This window comes from Fundulus heteroclitus, chromosome 24, assembly GCF_011125445.2.
Source record: "Fundulus heteroclitus isolate FHET01 chromosome 24, MU-UCD_Fhet_4.1, whole genome shotgun sequence".
Classification (NCBI taxonomy): Eukaryota; Metazoa; Chordata; class Actinopteri; order Cyprinodontiformes; family Fundulidae; genus Fundulus; species Fundulus heteroclitus.
This window is the reverse complement of record NC_046384.1, coordinates 11,805,298-11,822,825: the sequence shown is the minus strand read 5'-3', so window position 1 is coordinate 11,822,825 and position 17,528 is coordinate 11,805,298. Positions and strand designations below refer to the sequence as shown.

The 17,528-nt window shown below is 39.9% G+C and overlaps 1 protein-coding gene across 2 annotated transcripts in view; it reads left to right on the top strand.

Annotated features, from left to right (window-relative positions):
• The window catches only part of si:ch211-132g1.7 (prostaglandin F2 receptor negative regulator), an 84,747-nt gene that overhangs the window by 48,162 nt on the left and 19,057 nt on the right, over positions 1-17,528 (top strand). Inside the window, exon 11 of one of the 2 annotated variants that reach the window (XM_021311791.2) lies at positions 7,203-7,310. In XM_021311791.2, coding sequence (XP_021167466.2) covers positions 7,203-7,310 — 108 coding nt within the window. Of the gene's footprint in view, positions 1-7,202; positions 7,332-17,528 lie in introns of both variants that reach the window. The other variant, XM_012854672.3, reaches the window with a different exon arrangement.

The window sequence follows — 17,528 nt, the reverse complement described above, 5'->3', positions numbered from 1 at the left end:
GTTTTTATGCTGTTGCTTAGTGACGATTTTTAGATACAGATCACTGAATTCAAACTCAACCCTTTATTGAACCAACTTTTTATCAAAACTACAAGGATTTAAAAATAATGAAAAAGAATGTGTGCTCTCTGAACTCTTTGAAAGGGGCGGAGCTTGGGGGCGGAGCATTCCTGGGTCTGCATTTTGATTGGTTAGGAGGATGTAATGACTGTAATATTAACCTACACGTTGGGCTAGAATGCAAAAGGAAGGAAAACTGTTATTGTATTGAACTTTTTATTGACCCTTTTTTTCTGCTATCATCGATATACGTCAATCGATCGATGTTTATCGTTATGGAATTATCGTCCAGCCCTAGAACAGACTGCTGACTTAACATTTGTCAAGCAGACACCATCCTCAAGGAGGAGAGAAACAAAAGATTGTTGCTGAGGAAGCTGGCTTCAAGCGAAACTCCATTATATCAGTGGAAGGTTTAGTGGAAGGAAGAACTGTGGTTGAAAAAGAAAATGTGCAAAACTAGCATTGTTGTGATACTAAAATTCTAAAATGAATGCATATGTCAAGAAAGAAAAATTCATACTTAATGCCAATTTTGATACTGGGAGAGGAAAAAAATAACATAAGTTGTGTTTTAATCTAGATAAAAATATCAAAATCAATATATTTTGTTGTCCCAATTAGTCCAAAACCAATACATTTAAGCAGGTTAAGTCATTTTGAAACAAAAGTAATTTTTGTAGCTACAACAGATAAAATTGCACTTGTTGGAAGTTTTAACGCATGTGATGAAATAATGCACTTGTCATATTTTGTACCGCCATCATTCAGTCTGTCCTGTGTTCATTAATTGTGTTCAATATTCTGATAATATTTACTACGATGCACCTGTAACCAAATGATTAGTAAGCTGGAATCAAGAAGTTAGAGGAGATTTTGAAATTGGACCTAGTTATGGATATTTAGTACGTCTGATTTATAGTAGTCTGCACCTTTAATCTGCTCAGACAAGCAAATTATGTGTTTTTTTTTTATCTCCAATTGCTCACGCAGTCCATATTTCATAGAAGCAGTTTGCATTATCACCGCCCATATTTAGTCTGATTACAGTCAGAGCTAAACGTGCTAAGATCTTAAAGGCCAGCGCCGTTAACAACACGACGATGCTGCAACGTATTTTTGTCGTCTCCTTACAGCTTGCTGTAATGGCAGTGCAGGGAATAAAAATCCCCCTCAGAAGGTAAACCGTCGTTTCTCCCGGTCACATTTGCCTCATATTTGCTGAACGGCACCAAAGAAAACCCCCCAAGAAGCTCACTGGCCTCTTCTGCTCTCTTAAAGCTAATTATCCCAATAAACGTCGCTTATCCGACGTCCCAGCATGAGTTGAACGAGATGGCCATCTCATTAAAAAAATAAATAAAAAAAAAACACAGAATCTATAATTTGATATTATAACGTGTTTTCCTGTTTGCGGCTCTAGCCATCAATTATTCAAAGCCATTTTGCAGCCTTTCAGGGATTTTATTTGCTTTCCTAAAAGTCCTCGCATTATTAGCGAGCGAGCTAAAGTCCTGGGGTAAAGTGCGTGCTATCAGAACGATGGAAGCGGCTCCTTTCACCGTCTTCCCAGCCACTCGGTATTAATCATGACTAACGCCAAGTCCCTAATAATGTGCAAAAAAAAAAAAAAAAAAAAGCTCACACACACGCGCACCTAGAGCCCTTTGACGCCCACCACAGCCACTGGCCTACTTATTGTCTTTGATCCGTGGAGTTGGAAACTAAAAGAGGAAGAGCTGGGTGGGAGACGAGGAGGTGATGGAGTGGACGAGGAGGGAGAAAAAAGGAGGCGAAAGGTACGTTGGTGGGAAAATGATCTGAAGAGAAAAGGAGAAGGGAAGGAAGGGATGAACTATTGTATTTCACGTGAGGAGATAAAAACTAATAGTTGTACTAAAAAGAGTAAAACAAGAAAAGGGAAATGAGCTGAGACTTTAAAGGCAGGTATTCAAAATTAACAGTTTCATTTATGAGCCAATAAAATAAGAGGGCATAAAGATGTATGTAATAAAAAATATGAGGATTGAGGCTCAGTTTGTTGACCTACATTATTAAATAAGATAATAGTGAGTAAGAGGGAAAACTAAGCCATAAAATGTTTTGCATCTGCTCCGTTCCAACGGTCTTTGCGTACTAAATATGATCCTTAGACAAACTTTATTGTCATTTTGTATGTTCAGAGTGCATACGAAACGAAATTTCTTTGCATACAGCTTACGACAGTGTAATGAGATTGGAAGATAACATTACAATAGAAAGTGCAGCAGTGATGAGAATGTAACAGTGCAGGAGAAAAAGCAGTTTTTAAAAAATGTGTGCAGAAGAATGTTGACGGTGCAAAAATAATAATGGTGCAAAAATGCAGTGAACGTTCAGCTGTGTACTTTTAAATTTAAATGGGTTATAAAAGTTCAGCAATGTTGGCAGTGCAAAATAATGATACGAAATGGCCATAAGTTCAGTTAAGATCTCATGCAAACGACCACCGAGTCCACAACTCGCACCAGTTTTGGCGTCTGCGGATGTCGACTCTGCAGCCACAATCTCAGCACCTACAGAAGGGAGCAGGAAAAAAAAAAAGAAATGTCTCCAACGCTGCTGCATTTTTTTGCAAAGACAGTTTTTCATCCCTTTAACTGATTCATTCATTAAAGTTAAAAATGCATGCAGCCCATATAGAAATCTGCTGAACATCGCCAGCTGGCATTTGTTTCATACAATCTTCAAGTTGCAAACAGTGCTGGTCTCGCAGAATGCTATTTGCTCTAACTGTTAAAATTAGTTTATTGGTCTTTTTTTACACCTTTAACCTTATACTTTGTTTAACTTCTTTATTTTTTTATATCATAAAAACCTGATGTAGGTGTGTTTATATTAAGTAAATATGTTTGTAGTTTCTCCTAAATGCATCTATAATACCCCAGATTTAAACGTTTCAGGCGTCTTCATTGGTTTTGCGCACTTTTAGCCGAATTAACAATAGTTTTGAGGATTTATCTTTGGTTTTTGCACGGTGCCTCGTCTCCTCTTTTAATGTAAACCACGCAAAGTGAGAAAGAAAATGTGGAAACAACTTGCGTCGAGCCACGAATAATCTTTCCTCTGCCCTTTTTATGTAAAATTATGTGGAGAATTTCATCTGCTGGGCGGATTTATATTTCTTAAAGGCTACTGGTCTGAAGCCAACGAAATAACCGGATTAAGAAGGGATTGCATGACTAAAGATGTGGATTAAAGTGGTTTTATTGGCTACTTTTTGTGAAACTTGATTCTTATAAGTTAGAAAAAAAACAAAGTTTAGGAAATGCGTCTGAAGCGGGAGCGACCTCGTCAGTAACCTGACCAGAGCAGGAATGATTTGAAAGTTGTCTCTGCAATCCTGGGGAAAAAAACGACACGTGCCTCTCGTCTCTGTTTGTGTCCCAGATTTGTTCCTACTCATTTGATGCCACATTTTGAATTATCTTAGAGATTTGTAGGAGGCAAAGACGCTTAAAGGCTGTAGGAGTGGAGTAATGATGCTGAAAGGGAGGGGGGGGGGTATAAAACATGTGGGGAAACCAGATGATAAATCGGGCGCTATCTTTCTGTCTTTCTCTGGGGAGCGCAGGAGCCTTGAGCTCCGCGTACGTCTCATCGTTTCGTCCCTCTCCATCTTCTCGGCCCATCCTCTCGCTCTCGCCCGCTCCGTCTCCTTCTACCTCTCCTCCTCTCTCTCTCTGGGACATCTTCAAAGTGAAGCCCTTTGGCCAATCAGCCAGCTGCAAAGATCTGCACCGCTGCTTTCTTTCTCTTCCCCATGCTCACTTCAATCTGTGTGGACTCTTTCAAGTGTCTGAGTGTGTGTGTGTGTGTGTGTGTGTGTGTCCAAGGCGAATATTTTAAGTTGACCCCACACAACAACCCCCCCTCCCCCTTACACACAAAGACATCCACATGAACAGCAAGCAGGCTCCAGTCTGAGCAGTTTTAAGAGCCCCCGTATACCTGCCTTAGGGGATGGAGGCTCGGCTCGCTCCGTCTTACCCACTTCTTCCTCCTTTCCTTCAGCTGAGGTGGTGTCGTGCTTGTATGGAAAGGCAAAGTCTCGCTAACATGTTTTCTAAGAAGGACGTGAGCTTGTATGCGATGTGCCAGAAGCATGCGTGAACGCTGCAAAAGCTGTGTCCCTCCTTTTCTGGATTTTATTCATTCAAGACTAACTTTGTTGGGATTTTATGTGACGTGGGAGGAAAACGTCCTCCCTTACGCTCATACACCTAAATAAAACCCAGTGCGATTATTATCTGAAGTCTCCTTAATTAGAAAGTGGTCCCCTGAGAACCTTAGTGAACAAGTGGCAATATGAAGACCAAGAAAGAGACCAGCAAGATCAGAGATAAAGTTTTGGACAAGTTTAAAGAAGGGTTAGGCTATGAACAAGATGCAGTGGTTTGGACATATCGCAGAAAGCTGTTAAATCTATCATTGCGCGTCAGGAGGGCATTATTCAGAGCTGCAGCTTTGGAGGAGCGGCAGAGATCCACAGCTCAGGTGGAAGAGTTAGGATTGCTGGGAGTTGGCTGCTCATGCAGGTTCTGGTTCTGCTGGAGGCCGTTGGAAGTGAGTTTTCCTCTCCACTGTCACCACGTGCATGCCTGTTATGAGGGATGGCTGCAAAGTCTAGAAGAATGTGTGTGTGACATTAAATGACATCTGTTAAATAAACTATATATATATATATATATATATATATATATATATATATATATATATATATATATATATATATATATATATATATATATATATATATATATATAATAAAAACAAGGTTTAATTGAATAGTTGTGCAAAATGAAAACAATACAAAGTGTTTTTTTTTTTTTTTAAAGCCATAAGAAGTCCTTTTTTCCTGCTACATACTATACAGGTGACATAGTAAACATGTGGAAGACTTTGCCCAGGACAGATGAGGACAAAACTTAAATTTGATAGAAATTAACCCTGTCTGTCATTCAAAGTGAACACACAACATCACTGTGAAACGCGGAGTTGGCAGTATCAGGCTGTGGGGAGGTTCTTCAGCAGGAACAGGAAAGCTGGTCATATTTTATAGGTGAACTGATGGAGCTAAAAACATTTCAGCCTTGAAGAAAACCTGTTAGAGGCTACAAAAAGACTTTTAACTGAGGTAATTTCCTTTACACCTCACATTTAGTGTTGGTCTGTAACACAAAATCCTGATAAGAAAAAATATACATTTTGTTAAATTCATTTAAAAACAGATTTAGTCCTGGAAATCTTTAGATCCCCTTTGGTGCATGCGATTTATGCAATTGACATTCTTACTTAGCGGTGCAGCTTTCTAACTTGGAAGAAGAGTCTGGATACCCTGCTAGCACAGATAACATGTCTGCAGTTCCTCTTATAATGTTTTACCACACTTTTTAACCCAATCTCATGAATTTACACATTACAATCAGAGTTTCTCTGACAGACTATTGGATGAGAGTCCACCAAGCAGTTGGTTCATCTCGCCATCTGCCTTTCACCAACCCGTCTGTCTTCAACACTCGCATACAGGCCAAACTACCAGTAGACTAGTTGACATGGGCACCAATCAGAATGATCTATAACCCGACCAGTTTTTCATGCAGCTTTTCTTTAACTTCAAACTATTTAGATATGTATTGTTGATTTATATATATATATATATATATATATATATATATATATATATATATATATATATATATATATATATATATATATATATATATATATATACAAGTTTGAGCTTGTTTTATAGTGACCTTATTGTTTTACATTAAAAAAACTTGACATTTTCACATAAAATAACTAGAGAAATGCCACTCAGATGTCAGAGCAACGAGTCCATAAAAACGATCTCATTCTACAATATGCCGAAACTCGGTCTGCACTAATGAAAATTGACTGCCCTCAGCAGGCTGAATGCCTAAAGTTATTAACATGACACTGGAGTTGGCCATGCCTTAGTAATTTAAAAGTCATCTAACCACTTGAAGGCACAAAAAGACTGTGTAGAGTCCATTGAACCTCCATCCCAAGCTGGTCAGGTGATCATCGGGTCATGGTGAACTGTGCCATTTTCACACCTGGTCCTGAAAAATTCAACTTAGAATGCACCAAGGAGGATGGGCCTCCATGTCCTTAAAAACAGCAGCGCCCTGGCTGCTCAGGTGCGTACCACCAGAATGGACAAAGACTCTTGGATAGGTGTTTTAAAAAAACTGAGTGGAAGTCCACTTGCCTCCGATTTAAGCCTGTTTGCGATGTCCTGGATAATCTAAAATTTGCACAGGCTATCATTAGCGATGCACATACTTCTTAACGATGACAGCATTTGATGTGTGCTCTTCATTTGTTCATGTTTGTAGTACAAAAAATGCATCTTTAGATAATCCAACATGTGCACCAAGATAAAAGAAAACCCGATAGCTTTTAAGAAAAAGAACAAAATGTCCCAGATTGTTCCCCCCCCAACCGCCTCCTTCTGATTAAAGAAAAGACAGGGAGAGAGAGAGAGAACTTGATGACATATGAGGTCCCATGAATCCAGCAGAAAAGACTGAAAAACAGAAATATAAGCTTCTCACAACATTACAGCCTCTTTGTTTTCAAGCACTGAAGGTCAGTGCTGCTTTTAACACATTTCAATGTACGACTGGGCGGACTTGGCTGCACTCTCTTTTGCTCCTTCCACTGGGAGTATCCACTTGAAGCACGCGGCATGCAAAAAGAAAAATGCATTAAATAATTTACATTTAAACACGAGTAAAATGGAGAACAAGCCCGCAAACAGCTGAGAATCTGCAGCTTTCTTTTATTTTTTTTCAACGTTTAAGGCGTGTCACTGAACGAGTTGGTTGGAAGTGTTAGCTTTAAAGCTTAGTTCTGCTCTTTTCTCCGTGTTTTTCCCTCTAAATATCAGAGTAATCTCTGCCTCTTCCTTTCTGAAACAGCATGCCCCCCTCAGGGGAAGGGGAGTAAAAAAAAAAGAAGTTCCACGTGGATTTAAAAAATTCAGCGTCTAAATGAATCTTTTTGATCACTTCCTCTGATGTGCGGAGCTCGTTGTTAAATGTTAAGCTCACTGGAAACGCTTGGTGTTGCAGGCCCGTCTTTCTCCATCGCCATCCACTCTGACGTCAGCAGCGTTTATCCGTGGGATACGGCCAAGATGGAGTGCTCCCTCGGCGTCTCTGGATCGTCACCAAAAAGCGGTACAGCACACACACAGACAGGTAGAACACACAGAGCTGCTCCTCCTGCACACTCGTTAATCAGAAGCGGTGTTTTCATCTTGTTTTTGCAGAGAAAAAAATATGAAAAACACGCGCTCGGCAACAAATGCCACCTCTTCCAACCACACAAACACACAGAAGCATTTCCACTCATTACCTCTTAGCTCTTCAGCTGCCAACCTGTCAGCTGCTGAGTTCATAACAATGATGGGACTCCTGCCTGAACACAAGCAATAGATTCTGCTCAGGAGCGTTTCACTTTTTCTTTTTTTCTTGTTTGGGGAGAGTGTATTAGCGGCTTACAGAGCAGGTTCGTTACAGTCTGCTGTTATTGACGACTGGTTTAATCAGAGGTTAGAAGGTGTACAGAGCATTTAGGAGTAACCAGAGTGCAGTTTGTCGGGTTTCAGAGTGATTTATCTCTGTTTTCTCTCTGCGTGATAGCTGGTAAATGAAAAAAAATTTTTTAAATCTTTTCCATGTTTTTTTTCCTATCTTTGTGTTTAAAGTTGAACTGTAGACAGTTAAATCTGAAATGGCTTTTTCCCACACAACCTGGAAATGTGTGTGAAAGAGTGGAATCTGATTTATTGTTTCATATTTTTTAGGTTGAAATAATTCTGAATACAAAAATTGTGGAATATTTTTTTTTAATTTCAAGATTTTTTTCCCCAAACTGTCTTAAAGTGGCTTATCAACCCTCTTGTCTATCCATCTTAATGCATCCATCCCAGTTATTCCCCTGTCTGTCCATCCTAATACATGTCAGTTTGTCCGCCTGTCCATCTTTTTAAGGAGTACTTGGGAATCCTGGAATATGTAGAAATTATATTTTAACAGGAAAAATGTTTAGTAACCTTGAAACGATCAACAAATGGTCATCTACCACTGCCTGGATCTCAACCTTTTATCCTCCTGACCCACATTGCTACAGTGGCTGGCCACTGATTACTGGTGGGTAAATTACAGATATTGCTGATAAGCCACGTAATCACAATGGAAGAAAAACAACCTCCTCAACCGTTTGTGCTTTTTTAATGTATTAGTGACTACTGTTGTCATTATTTCCTTTAACAAACAGATGGCAGATATTTTTTATTAATGTTAATTAGTCAGGAAATGTCTAAGAAATAAAGCTACTTGTGTGTTGGTCAGTGTTGGCTTTCATAATGTGAGATTAAATTAAAAGCCATAAATCATCATTCGTGAGGCTTTTTACGCCCTCCAATCAAAAAGTCTCACTAAGTCTGCAGGGTAGCGTGTCTTAACAGGATTCACTGCTAGTCGACGAGGAGCAAACGAGGAGTCGGCTACGAAAAACTCTCATTAGAACCGAAATGTTTTGAACCCACCAGAGTTTCTGCTTTGGAAACCATCCGAGATGCAGCCTTCTGTTTAACCTTTAAAGTATCTATCTTCTCTTCCTCTTCCTCATCACTTCTTCCTCGCACGGCATCATGTTTAACTCCCCACTGCCCCCTTTGCATCTGTCATTATCGCTCTCGATTTCCTCCTTTTACCTTCAGCTGGGAATTTGCTTTTTATATTCTTCCTCATGTTAGGTAATAAAAGATACTTTATTTTTGCAAACCTGGGCTGAGGCCAATTTTTTTTTTTTTTTATAGCAAATACTCTTCATTGCACCTGTGGTCCTCTGAGTGGAGGCATGTTGAGTGGATGCATTTTCAGCGGATGCATTTGTAGCGGATGCATGTAGAGCGGATGCATGTAGAGCGGATGCATGTAGAGCGGGTGCATGTCGAGGGGGTGCATGTCGAGGGGGTGCATGTCGAGGGGGTGCATGTCGAAGGGGGTGCATGTCGAAGGGGGTGCATGTCGAGCGGGTGCATGTCGAGCGGGTGCATGTCGAGCGGGTGCATGTCGAGCGGGTGCATGTCGAGGGGGTGCATGTCGAGGGGGTGCATGTCGAGGGGGTGCATGTCGAGCGGGTGCATGTTGAGGGAATGTTTGTTGAGTGGATGCATTTTCAGCGGATGCATGTTGATCGGGTGCATGTTGAGCGGGTGCATGTCGAGCGGGTGCATGTCGAGGGGGTGCATGTTGAGGGAATGTTTGTTGAGTGGATGCATTTTCAGCGGATGCATGTTGATCGGGTGCATGTTGAGCGGGTGCATGTCGAGCGGGTGCATGTCGAGGGGGTGCATGTCGAGGGGGTGCATGTCGAGCAGGTGCATGTCGAGCGGGTGCATGTCGAGCGGTGCATGTCGAGCGGGTGCATGTTGAGGGAATGTTTGTTGAGGGAATGCATGTCGAGGGGGTGCATGTCGAGCGGGTGCAAGTTCAGTGGATGCATGTTCTGTTCTTTTGCCTGCATAAAAACACATGTTCCTCCATAGCAGAGGAAAGCTGGTGGAGTTAGTGGGTTACTGCTTTCAAAGTGTGCGCTCACAGACAGCTGCACCATGGAAGGGAGCTCTGTTTCACTGGCTCCCTCTGAGAAGATGCTGCGACGTGCATGTGTTTAGTGTAGGAAGGAAAGTTGGGGGGGGAGTTACCTGTCTGAGAGCTGACATTTTAACCTGAGGGATTTTATTTTAAAACCTGTTGACGGGAAACTTTACATTTGCAGCTGCCAGACGTAAACGGCAAATATATATTCGCTATGTGCGGACCTACTTACTATCTGTGTAGTGATGCATCTAGTTCCCAAGATGAGATGATTCATGACAAGAGTCTAATGTCTAATGAGACGAGATTTGGACAACACTGGGAATACCCTTGGTCTTTTTTTCCTGATTCAAAGTCTCACAAGCTGTGTTATAATCAGTCTGTAGTATTCAAGTCCAGGTTTGACTAGTTATATATTGTGTTTATTTTCCCTGTCTAACTCTAAAGTCCTCCTACTACCAAAAAAAGCTTTAAAATGGCCCCGTTTTGTATTTTAACAAAGGGATTAAAGGCTACATATAAAGCCACGACTTAAATTTCACAGAGACTCTTTACTTGTAAGGCCGTCTCTGTGTGGTTTGCTAAGCAAAGACTGTTTCCTGAACTAAACTAAAAGTGAATGTACATGCATTTGTTTTTGTTTTATGTTGTTGTTTTTTTGTGCTTAAACCATTGAGAAGAGAATAATATACAAATTATATAAATAACATATAGCCAGGGCTCATACAGTTGCTTTATACGTGTTACATTGGCTATTTAAAATTTATTTTGCATTATTAGTTAGTTTCCATAGATATGTAAAACATGGTGTGATCAAAGCACCAGTATTTGATCCAATCCTTATAAAAAACGTTCCCTTGTTCATAATATTAATATTTAATAGAGTTTTTTCCCCTATATTGTTGAAAACCTTTAACTCTGAATCTGAGACATGCTTTCATCTGTTTATTTTCCATCATGCAGGCTGAGTATATTGGTCAAAGAGCCTGATTCTGCAGCTATTAGCAAACTCACAGCTGCATCTTTATTTATAGTGTATTTAATCCATTGTGATTGTTATTGATGTCAAATAAACAGCGCTCGTGTTTTATAATTTATGAAACTAGCATATTATTGATGAAATATGCCTCGGACTGTTTGACTCTGGTCTTTGTACAGCTTATAACCAGCAAATACTAAAACTGATATATATAATTGCAGTTATAATTAGAAAACACAAGTATGCGAATGCTTTGAAATAGGGAAAAGGGGGAAAAAAAGTATTTGTTTAGAGTTAACTGAAGAGGCTTTAGGACTAAGACTCAACTATGGAAATTGTGTCATTATAGTTTACCCAAAAGGACAAATCCAGATCCAAGTTACCCCAGTTTCCACCCCCATTGAACGCGTATAAAAACAGCTGAATAAATTTAGCTCATTTTAATCTTTGATGGGTACAACATAAATTAGAAAATGCTCCATCAAGTCAATTCCTTATGATTGTGTTTAGAAAAGTGATTATACAGCTACTTGCAAAAGTTAATGTTTTGCATTAAAAGGCAGAGTGAGGCTTTATTGTGAGGAGGAATATGTAAATATCCATGTTTTTGGATATTCTTTAAACATAAAATCTAAAGAATGTGCTGTATATTTCTATTCAGGCGCTTTTAACAGTTAACCCCTGAATAAAAACGGGTGCAGCTGGTTTCCTGCAGAAGTCACTGGATTTGTGAAAAGAGTACAGCAAAGCTGCTGGGAGACACATGGATACTCTGGAGGAGCTCCAGAGATGCACAGCTAAGATGGCAGAATTTGTTGACAGGACAAATATTAATTGTGTTGCTCCACAGATGTGGCGTTTATGGAAAATAAAAGCCATAAGAAGTCATATCAGCGGTTTGCCAAGAGAGGGCACGGCAGAAATGTGAAGAAAGTTGCTCTGGTCTGGTCAGATGAGTCCAAAATTGGTCCAAGTGATGAAAAGATGGATTGAACTAAATACAAGACCTGGAGGAAAACATGTTAGAGGGTATAAAAGACGTTGGTATTGGGATGGAGGTTCACCTTCCAGAAGGACAAGAATCCTGAACAGGGATCAAAATATATAATTGAGTTAGAGTAGCCTAGGCCTCAATCTAACTGCGATGTGACAGGCAGGGCAAAAAGACTTGCAGCAAAATCTTCTTTTGGAAATACTCAGGATGGCCAAGCACAAAAGCTTGCAGCACTTCTCAGCCCTTTATTTGTAAAACAGATTTAAAAACCACCTTCCACTTCACAATAACGTTTCACTGTGTCGATCCGTCACAGAAGATCCCCATAACACACGTGTGAACGAAAAGCTCAAGGAGTATTGCAGGTGTACCGGTGCGTACAGAGAAAGCGGATAAGGTCTCCTGTGTGTCGGTTAAAAGCGAGGTTACGCCACCTGTGAGGAAACTAAATTGGACTAATGCCGGTAAATAAAGGTGTGGCGTTTACATTTGCTAAGCTTGGATAGCCAACTTGCTCTCTCTTCTCTGTTGCTCTTATCTTCATGTGCTACACTTCCTGTTGATGACGTGGCATATTGCACCATAAAGCTGTGTGTTTGCTCCTGGAAGCATTCGCTCGGGACATTACCTTCAGTATACGTCAAGCAGGACTTCGGCTTTACAAGTCACTGTTCCAACACAAGACGAGGCGCGAGCTTTCAGTACAGGTTGAGCAACAATAACGAAGTGAATAACTGCAGAGAACATTCCTCTTCCCTCCTGTCAGAGCTGTTCTTTACGAGCCGTTCTGTGATTCATCACCACGGGACTGATTCAGCTCTTTGTTGTTAAAGTGATAAACGGCTCAAAGATAAAATAGATAGCTCTGTGGTATACAGGAGGTCATTACATGATACACTATAACTGGACGTTCCTTCAAGTAATTACAAAACATCAGGATTGAGCTGTTGAAAGGACTGAAATGTCCTTAAACTGCAGGGTTGGAAGCCTGCCGATCCCTGAGATTATCTGTCGGGATTGAAATTACTCCCAATTTGGTCAGTTTAGCTGTCTGATAATTAGCCTCATTCCATTAGGTCATGAATGTTAGAGATTTACCTATTGTCTTGTTGTTGGAGCCATTTATGTCTTTGAACTGGCAAAACCTTCACAACTCAGCCCTTAACTGCCTTATCTTCATATTTACTATATGTCGGTATTTTAGAGGAGCAATATTTAGGAAAGCTGAACCTCTTTTTGTATATAAATGCTCATACGAGGGTAAAAGTTGACTGCACTGTGTTCATCATTGCCTAGCTGGGGTTTTCCAGGACTGGAGAAGCATGAGTCGAATGTTCGAATTTCCCGACTTTCCCAATCCTATCGCCTAAATGTTTGTCCATCCATCCTTCTGTACATCGCTCTCTACTCCATCCATCTCGTCTATTCATTTGTCAATCATGTGTCTTCCATCCATTATTCACTCGTCCCTCCTTACATTTGTCCGTCAACCCATCCAGTCACCTGTCGACCATCCGTCTTCCTGTTTACCAACCTTCTGCCCGTCAACCAGCTAATCTTTTGTCCGTCCATCGACCGGCCAACCATCTCTCCATCTGTCTTTTTGTCCCTCTGTTCATCTGACCCTCAGTATATCCATCCATCCCTCACCTCATGGTTTTCATCCATCTATTCTTCGGTAAAAGAACACATTTTCAAATTTTCTTTATTTTAAACTTGTAGAGAAAATAGTGTGATTACCTTTCGATCTGCATCTTCACTAAAGGGCCGTTCGATTATTTATGAAGAACTTCATTTGATTGGTTTTCTTAGTACTATATAAATAAATAAAAGTAAATCTTGTCAAGCCAGTCTTGTGCATCGTCTCCTCCTGTGAGCTGAATGTAGCATCATACCTTTAAGTACCACTATCTAATCTCTGGTAGAAAAGATCAGAGATGTTCTTTGAGGAAAAATTTAGCTAAATGTTTAAAACGTTAAGCTGGTTTAAGACTCAAAAAAGATTTACATTTATTTGAGATTGGTCAGTAACAGATGCACAATGGAAATAAGGGGGTTCCATTACAAGATCTTTGTCACAATGATACTACCAACGTACAGTATAAGACCATAAATGACCCATCTGCAAATCAGTTCAACTCTAAAATTGTATCTCCTGCTGCACGGTTTCAATTTTAAAGGAACAAATTTAACTTTTTTTCTGTTTTCATGTCCTAGAGGTGTTGTTGTCTGCACATACATTGGATGTGGCAGTGAAGCCATATCAGGATTTATTCCATGATGCCTTGATGTAAAAGAACACCTCTTGGATGTTCTTAGTTGACCACCATTGTTGTGTAAAAATAGGTTTGGTTTGGCTATAAATAACCATTAATGAATGCCAAAGGCAACTGTTAACAATGTTAGTAATTTTGATTAAAATTACCAAGTCGGGGGTGGACCACCTGATAATCAGGTGGAAACAGCCAAATATCTCTCTTTGTTAATTGTTTTGTGAACAGCTGCAGTCAATTTGGCGTTCTGAGACCGCAAGTGTTGCACACATACACAGAATAAACGCAAACGGCTTCTCTCCAAAACTGAAGCATTTATTACTTGAACTTCTAGTGGCTAACGTCGTAGCATTAGCAGAGCTTTAGCTTTAGCAGGTGGGAGAACACGGACAACCTTTAGCATGTCTGAGTGCTATTCAAACACATATTTATGAAGATTAGTGAGATAAGTAAAAGGGAAAATGGACAAAACGGTCAGAGCTCACGTTACTGGACCACTGAGTGAAATAAAGTTTTTTGAAACTTTAAAGCACAACCTAAAACAAATCATGTAGCATCAGACTACCATGATGCTAGCTTGGGCAGTAGTCCGTTAGCCCTCAAGCAGTCAGGCACCACAAACAAAGCAAAACAGTGAAATAAATGATGCTTAATTGTTTTGTCCTTAACTAATTTTCTCTGCCTTGGTGCAACCTCTAACCGTGACCCATAGGATCAGTAAGAAGTGTGGGGGCTGCTCTCGTCTAGTGGCTAGTTCGTGACACCGTACTTGGACTGGTACGTTTTGTTCAGGGCAGTAGAGCAGAAAAAAAGATTTGTCGACTGAGAGACACTAATTCTTCTTGGGCAATCTATGTTTTGTTTTTTTCATGATTCTTTCTGGAGGAGCTTAGGTAGCCTTTTTCAAGCGGTTAGTTTTATTTTCGGCCGGTGTGCAGTCACTGGATACACAAACCGCCGATTGTACTTTACCTTGGTCCAAGGTTTTTTGCCGCTTTAGTGAAATCTGTTTGTCTTAAAAGTTGGGTGAAGGACAAAATAAAGGCTGAAACTGGATTCAGGATTAAATGAATTCAGTAGTTTCCTTTTTTTTAACAAGAATTTGGAGCACTTACAGCCTTTTTTTTTATCAGTAGCTTGACAGGGAGAAGGGCAGCTCTAAATAGACCATAGGTGAGAAAGTGTGCATCCTTCCCTAACACAATTAAACTGTTGTAAGGATTATACTGTAAAAAGCTCCTCATTCTGAACCATCCAAAAGACAGAATAAATCACCTTATTCCCACGCCTCTAGTGTATTAATCAGGTATAAATCCTTCTGTGAGACTTTTAGACTTAGAACTTGTTCACGTCTTCTTAGCACTTCCACAGACTGATGCCCCCACACAGCAGCTGGTGCTGTTCTTGAATCCTGTTGTGTGGGTGCCTGAAAGAAGGTCAGACATGATTATTAGCTTTGGCTTCTACTTACATTTGTTGCTTCCGTGGCCTTCCGTCTGGAGAAGTCTGCACGCAGAGCGAAATGTAGACAAATGTGTCAGACCTACTCGTTAACTGGGGATCCGGTGTTCTGAGCTTCTGGCTTTTGCCCTTATTTGTTTAAAGTGAGATAAAGATTTGTGCTATTTTTGCTGTAAAACTTAATTGATTAAAAAGTTTAAAAAAATAAAAAGTTTTTAAGTGATTTTGCTTATTAAGGGAAAAAACAGCCTGACAAACATGAACCCAGAGGTGGACATAGCCACAGACCAACATAATACCACCAACGTCTTTGATTGTTTTTATTATGTTTGTCCGATATTTGGTGTTAGTGACATGCAAGGTTTTGACAGGATGTTAATCTTCCATAAAGGTACACTTTTGTCTCGTTAGTCCAAAGAATACTCTCTCAAAAGATTAATCTAATCTAAATCTAATCTAAACTTTGTCATTACACAGGTACAAGGCAACAAAATGCAGTTTAGGTCTAACCAGAAGTGCAATAGCAGGGGGATATTACTGTGAATAGAGTTTTACAGATATGTACAATAGCATAATATACAGATGATTATTGTAACAGAGTTTACATGTACTATGAATATATGTACAGGTGGCTATTACTATAGGCAGAATTGTGAGCATGATATACAGGTAGCTATTACTATAAAATGAATAATTAGAGTTTGGACAGCAGCTATTTAAATTAAAGTGCAGTCGAAGGTAATTGCACAAGTGTTGAGCATCATCGAGATAATTTCCTTCAACATCTACCACAAATACTATCGTTGCCCTGTCTCTCTAACAGTGATGACCTCTGACCTTTACTGAGGTAACCCAGGCCTAGACCTGTTGTTCTAGGTTATTTCGTGACCTCCAGGATGAGTCAATGCTCTCTGAGTAATTTTAGTAGGTCTGCTGCTCCTAGGAAGGTTCACCACTGTACCATGTTTTCTCCATTTGTGGATAATAGATGTAACTGTGGTTCTTTGAAGTCCCGAAAGCTCAGTTTTTTAATCCTTTTCAGACTGATAAATGTCTTTTCAAGACCTTTTAGCCCACTTTGTTGTCAGACAAGGTCTGCTTTCATGATTTTCTTTAAGGTTTGACAGCAATTAGGACTGGGCGTGGCTAATTTGGACAGACTTTTTCCCCTCTTAAATAAGTGAATACTGTTTTTTTGTTAGTGTATTATTTTTTTTTTTTGATGATCTGAAATATTTAAATGGGACAAATGTACAATAAATGGTATATACAAACTGATAACTGCTATCTTTCTTATCTCATATTGTTTTTACTGTGGGTTTCTCGACGTGCAGCCACACGCGGACCCACAGCATTCATTACAGTGTGGAATGAATGGCATGTTCTTGCAGCCTTAGAAGCCTGTCAAAGGCTGCACGCTTGAAATCAGCAGTGGGGAGATGACATCACCATTAGAGATGTACTTTTTTTATTTTTTTTCTCAGTTTTGAAGCACTACCTCTGACACTGTGACAGTTTTTTTTTCCCACTCTGAAATTCTTTTGTAAAAATAACAGCATACCACCCTGTTCCTCCTGGGAGAAAATAAAGCTTTGTTGCTTGCTGGGTCTCAGACACAGACTTGATGTTGTTTTCTCTTAGCCTACAAAAGAAAGCAGCAGCTATACGAGGATCGGAAGAAAGGGAGAACAAATATTTGAAAGCCACCATTATCGGGCATCTTCAAGGACCTATTTTACCACGTACTTGGACTAAAACTAGATGTTTGTCTTGTTTGTATAAGAATACAAAATATGAGAATGATGAAAGTGTAGACAAGTTCAAGCAGGTTGAAATTCTGCAGGTATCCTTCCAAGAAAAGAGGGGGTTGGCAAGAATTTGTGGTTAAATCTCGGATCTCAGTTCCCAGCATTCAACCGTGTTGGCTCAGCATCCAACGCTGTGTGTGTGTGTTCGCATGTTTAGTGCGTGTGTGTGTGCCAAAAGTCTCCTACTGGAGCATTTCACAAACAGTCATAGCTGTAAGACTTTTTTTTTTCGTCTTTATTTTGTCTTAAAGTGCATTTGTATCTCAGTTCCAG